Below are 6,662 nucleotides of genomic sequence, written 5' to 3' on the forward strand. Positions count from 1 at the left end.
GTACATGAAACAACACAAAAAGCATGGAGGTGGATACAATGCTGAAAAGGCGCCGGATAAGGTTAAATAAAGCAAATAGCTCATAATACATCCATTGGTTGGTCCCCATCTGGCAGATATCTGCGCAAACTATTGAGCTGTTGTACACACAAATTTATCATCCGTCTCTTTATGTTTTACGCATTAAGTGTCCAAATTAGTATAAATTTATGATACATATACACCAACGGTGTACACTCGTATTGATTCCCGTTTTTTTTTTTTTGTGCAATATTCTCTTTACTCTGGCTCTCTTCCTTTCGCGGCCGTTTTTTCTGTATAATTAATTGCAACTGTACGCGCAGACTGTCCCCGCTGAATATGCCTGACTACGCGGAAGTGGCCGGTTGTTCATCATTCAAAAACGATCTGGGACAATCGGACCCATGCTATGACAACTACGGTGCGTATGCGTCGACCACGCTGGTCGGCCGCTCGGTCCAACGGTTCGCCCAAAATCAATTCGATGGCAAAAATGTCTACTCAGCGCCCGCCCTTGCAACGGCCGCCACAGCAGCTCCCGGCGGATGTCACTACAATAATTTCATAAATCAACAACATCAGCAGCGGCACCAGCAGCAACTCCAGCAAGCCCAGTACGGTCTCCACGGACCGCAGCAGCAGCAGCAGCAGCAGCAGCAGATGCATGCTCAGATACAGTCGCAACCGCACCAGCAACAAATCGGAGTGCACGATAAACGGGAGCGAGACGCGAACGGACGGCCGGTGGGAGGTGGTGGTGGTAACGGCGGTGGTAGCATGAAAAGCCAGAAAATGAACATCATCGAAAATCGGATGGCCGACATGTTGAACAATTTGAATCAATGCTCGTCGACGGGCCCTACGGCAAGCTACCGTACCGGTGGCATGGGTGGCATGGGATCATCATCGTACGGTGGCTCAACGGTAAGTAATCTCAACAGTGGCAGCCACTGTAGCCTACTTCCGGCCGGCCAACCGATGGCAGCCTCGTCAACGCTGACGATGGATGCGATGAACAGTTTGTCTGGGACCGTTCCAACAAGCAATGGTAGTGGTCCGGGTGGAGGTGGTAGCAGCAGTGTACCGCATACACCGCTTTTTGGCACGATTAAACGAACGACCAAGTACAACAAAATAGGCTACAATAAGGATAATAAACTCAATTTTGGCGATAATGGTCGATCGGTTGAGCAGCCGTTGTTCGTCAAGTCGAAGTACGACGGTACCTGGTCGTCCGTGCCGAGCTCAGTCACGACGGCGTCGGCAACCAGCATCAACATGATTAATAATTCGCCATATCAACATCAGCAACAGCAGCAGCATCATCCACTTCCGCCCCATCCGAATGCCAGCAGCGGCCATCAGCAGCAGCAGCAGCCTTTGACGACAACAGGCCCACCGCCTCCCCCTCCACCACCCCAACCGCCAGCATCTCAGCAAGCGCCTTCAGTAGTTCATCACTTCCCTTCGGGTAGCCACCACCACCATCATCACCCGGCGGCCGTTTCGTCGTTCCACGTCGGAAAAGAATCATCCCGATCGCCATCTCGCGTTTCACCAACGAACCATGGCATGCAAACAAATAATTTAGATAATCATCCAATACAGGAGTGCAACAATGGAGCCAACACAATCACTAATGGCCAGGAAGCGTCTACCAGTTTCGCTGGCAACACGCACCATTCGTTGCAGCAACCGAACTATTCGATGGGTAGTATGGGAACGGACAATGTATAAATTTGATTTACCTAGCTGCTTTAGTTATAATTGCGCATCATAATACGATGTTTGGTTTTGTTCCTTCGTCATGACCACAATCCGTTGTCCGTTATCCGTTATACAAGTTTCAACGAAAAACTTAATTTTTTTATTAATTTACTATATTACTTTTGTATAGTTTTTTAAGTTTTTCATAAAGAATATTGATTATTTGGTGATTGTAATTTTGTTTCTTAAGTAAAGTATGAACTTCTTAAACGTTAAAATATACAATTCAGTTTTTTCATCTTATCTGATGCGTTTTGATAACATGGAACATGGTGAGATAGCAAGAAGGATGTAATATGTTGTTCCATCTAGTAGGTATGTTAGTAGTAATCGATGCTTCAACAGCATGTACATAATGCAAATACATCGCTTATACTATGTATAACCTGACAAACGCTTTTGTTTGTTCCAATTATGGGACGACTTTGTTTTGATCACAATCGCATCAGCAGTACAGTTCTGCCACCTGAAGTAGTATTAACAGCAGTGAAGCCACATTTTCATAGAGTATCGAAGTAATGCGCAGGTATGGTAAGAGGTGATGACGAAAAATGCATCATGAACGACTCTTGGTAGAGCAAAGATTCCCCACACCAGAACTATTTTCCCTTACGCTAGCTTACGTACAATCCATTCGGGGGAGCAATATGGCGTCAATATGGAAGGCGGCACACCTAAATGACACATATCGAAACAAACCTATCGCGGCCAATGCTTCAACGTTTTATTAGGTTTGCAGATCGATGACCAAATCATTTCACGGGTTCTCTTAAACTACCTTGTTTAGCCTTTATACATAATTCTAGCTCTTGCTCATTCGATTACGACTTTACTGAAATGGTACCGAAAGCCGGCTTTCAAATAGTAGAACATGGCACGATCGTTTGAAAGAATTGTTGAAGTATTATGATAGTGATTTCCTGAACCTTTAAACAATTATAATATATCCTTCACCTTCACCTTAACCAAAAGCGTGGACTCGGACAATGAGTCCCTTAACCTTAGTTTTGCATGTCGCAAACCATGCATTGCTTCGTAGCAAACAAACTAGGCCTACAATGGATTTGGCAGCAGTCCAAACAAATACCAATAGGGAAAAAAGACATATTTTGGCCAATTCCTTCCGTTATCCCCTGTACCGTAGCTATCAAAATTATGTGAGCGAAGCGAAAATCATTTGACTGAGTAACATAATTGACAACATGGAACGTAGGAAATGAAATACACAGATAAATTATCCTGCCATTGAAACCTATTGCTATTATTAACAGGTAAATTGTAGGCCGACTACTTCCACTAGTGATTTTCCTTACAGCGATGGGAGCGGAAGATATAGGAATAGGGAAAGAAAAATGAGAATTGTAAGGCTCGCAAGGTGTTGAAAGGAACATACATTTCGTGCATGAATGCGCCCTCATGAGATGGCAAGCGAGGAGACAAAACGTGAAATAAAAATGATGATATTTTGAACGAAAAGAAAATGTTTCTTTGTAGCAAATACTTCGTCGTAAATCGTCGTACTCGTAGCATTGATGACCATTTACTTTTGTTTTCATTTTTGGGGCACACTTTTGTGCTGAAAAATAATACTGAAAAATGGGATAGTGAATTATGCCTTGTTACAGGAATCTTGGCACCATCCATCTTTGCGACATGGACTCTGACTCAAACTGACGAACTGACCGAACCACCCAGTCCATATAGTTCTAGTAGGCCGTACACACAGATACAGATAGGTGACCGTACCTTCGAAGTCGTCCAAAACATCACCTATCTGGGGTCAAAAGTCAGCACCGACAACAACATTGATGTTAAGATACGCGAAAGGGTGCTGGTTGCCAACCGGTCATACTACAGCCTGAGGACGAAGCTGTTCTGTGCGGACTGTACAGAACATTTAAAGTCCCAGTACTCACATACCATTCTGAGACATGGACTCTGACTCTGAAAACTGACGAAGCCCACTTAGCCGCGTTCGAGAGGAACATGCTCAGAAGGATTTTTGGCCCCGTATGTGTGGAAGAACAATGGAGGAGCCGCTACAATGAAGAGGTCTATAGCTCTCTCGAACAGCTCGTTGACCGCACCATCGTGCAGCGAATTAGACTCGCCAGGCTCCGGTGGGCTGGTCACGTCATGAGAATGACACCGGACGTCCCAGCCCGTAAAGTCCTTCTAGGCTGCCCACACGGGCAGAGGGGGCTTGGTAGGCCCAAATTGAGATGGAGTGATGGCGTTGATGCGTCCGCCAGAACGGCCGGGATAACGGATTGGCGCTAAACCGTGAGCGGTATCGAGGATTGTTGCAGCAGGCCAAGACCGCAAAGCGGTTGTAGCGCCTGATAAGTAAGTAAGGAAGAAAGTAAGTAAGACCGTACACACATGGAATATTGTGTTTGATGGTGTTTGCCAGAAAGTGTTTTTGGTGGTGTTTGCTGATGACGGCACTATCGCGTGAACAGTATCAAGGATTGTTGCAACAGACATAAACCACTAAGTGGTTGTTAAGTAAGTAGCTAATTAAGTTCGTGTTTAGGAACAGCCAGTAACATTTATAGGATGACATAAGTTTCTCCGTTAAAAGTAAGGCATTTAGCATCGAAGTTGTTCGAGTCCTGTCTGCAAAAAAAAACTCTAATTTTAGTACGCTTTGATGGAACTTTCGCGAACGGTCCTATTACCAAGTGATAGCGGCGCTTTCGTGCAGTTACGAAAACTTCTCAAAAATTTCTTTTGTGGATATTTCGATAGGTGCACCTTTTTGCATGTGTTAACAATTTAATAGGTTATCACTACATTTGTTAACTTTGCACACAACATAAACCCCAGACCGTCATACTACGTAGTTTTTTTATATCATAATATCATATCATAATATATATTCATAATACATTCAGGGACTCAAACATTCATTTATAACTAACTTAATGGATAACTTTGTTGTTCGTGCTTATTTTTTCTGTGATCCAATCCACAAAAAATAATTTTCGCACAGAACGCACTATGTACAGCATTGTTCCGTAAACATGCTTTAATGAGCTATGGCCATTAAAAAATCATATCCATGAAGATTCGCCCAGATGTGCTTCCGCTTTCGCTCCCCTCGGGTATATTACGTCCGCTAGATTAAACTTTCGGGAGTTAAGCACAGCAATGAAACACTAAAAGCGAGGTTTCAACGCCAACCTTCCCAACCGATGGTTTAATTTTTTATAATTCAGTCAGCTTTTTCCACCCCAAATTTTGAAATAATGGCTCAGCCGCTTCAATGCAGGCTGAGTTTGAATGCCATCTGTGTCCTTTCTCAGCCCCTGTCGCTTTCATCGGCAAAACATTTTCAGCCACTTGCTGTTTGCTGATCTTGGTGAAATCATAATTACTTTGTACGCTGACCGTCATTTTAATATTGGACGGACATTCTGGTGCTGTTTCGTTTCTTCTGAATGTTGTTTAATATTTTAAATGTGTCAAATAGGACTCGGACGTTGATGTATTACAAAATACGAGCAAAATACTCGTCATCATTTCAAAAAACTTAATATGAGATACAAAATTCAACAACATACCTCCTAATGGCTCTGTACAATGTGGGTAGTAAAAGCTTTCAAATAAAAAGTCGTGCTGTTTGATTTAAAGATCGACGGTTTGGCGGTAGGGTATAGTTAGGTTCAACTAATAAACATTCTAAGCTTTCTGTTTGATATCGAAATGTTAAATAGACTTACCTAGCGATGTTCGAAAGATGAAAGGGGAGAGAGAGAAGAAGCGACTGCGGGAGTCAGTCGCTATCGAACACTCCGCGGATGACCACACAGTTTGAGAACGAAAATAAATTCGAAAAAAATATTATAAACAAAAAAACACAACGTATGGCCTCATTTTGCTTACAAAACATTTTGATTAACTTTGGTGCAACACACTTTCCTTACATATAAAATAATAAGTTTATAACTAAAGAAAGCGGAAAACGAAGGTCCAAATGAGTAGTAATTATATTATAAGATAGCAATGACGATAGTGATAACAAACCAATTCTGAAGAGTCCATTATTATACTTTTGTAAATCAAGAAAAAACAATTCAAACAAAATAAACAGAAAACAGAACCCATTAAAGAATAATTTAGGCTAACAATATTAAACTCGAAGCCGATGGAACGAATTTTGTACAAACACTCATTTACTTATCGGATGATAAGTAAACTAAAACTAGACGGAAACATTCGTAGTACAGATTATTATCGGAGTAAAACGCTCCTTCATCAGCCTTGAGGGCCATCACGTCGCCAGCAATTCCTCTGACCATGTTGCTCTAGATCAAACTTTAATTGCTTCTTCGCATTTTCATTTCAGACTCCACAGAAGCAGATCGCAAGATTCTCTATTCAGATGTCGCTAATTGAAACCAACGATTAAATCCAAACCAAAGCAATAGCCTTTAGAGCTTTATAAAAAAAGAGATTTAATCTTCGTTTTTTTTTTTGAAAAATCGAAAATCAACATCTATCGCCCTTGCTCAGATTACCAACAGTTCTATTGTGGTAACAATGCTTCTTGCCTCTTTAACTTTGTTCACTATTCGTTGGGACATTGTCCAGAAAATACTATATATCCAGTTGGATTAAAATCTCGTCGATACTATGTTTGAATACTAGCAGAGTATAAGCTGAACAAAGCAGAACCAAGTCGGTTTACAGATTAAGATATCCACTCACAATGATACAAAAACGAATGCAGTTTGAGTTTGTATCTTACAATTGTATTCTACTATGCAATACTGTTTTCGTTTCTTGATAGAATGAAACATGATGTGCAAAAGGCAGTGAAGTTTCGCTCAGAAAAAAACCACATCTACTAACACGGTTGGTTGATGATG

At 41.8% G+C, this 6,662-nt stretch overlaps 1 protein-coding gene across 1 annotated transcript in view; it reads left to right on the forward strand.

Annotated features, from left to right (window-relative positions):
* Nucleotides 1-3,269, forward strand: part of LOC118511010 (protein sax-3-like) — a 50,689-nt gene extending 47,420 nt beyond the window's left edge. The window contains 1 exon segment of the mRNA XM_036053531.1: nucleotides 345-3,269. Coding sequence (XP_035909424.1) covers nucleotides 345-1,758 — 1,414 coding nt within the window. The 3' untranslated portion in view covers nucleotides 1,759-3,269.
* The last annotated feature ends 3,393 nt before the right edge of the window (nucleotides 3,270-6,662 follow it).

The sequence above is a fragment of the Anopheles stephensi genome, chromosome 3 (assembly GCF_013141755.1).
Source record: "Anopheles stephensi strain Indian chromosome 3, UCI_ANSTEP_V1.0, whole genome shotgun sequence".
Classification (NCBI taxonomy): Eukaryota; Metazoa; Arthropoda; class Insecta; order Diptera; family Culicidae; genus Anopheles; species Anopheles stephensi.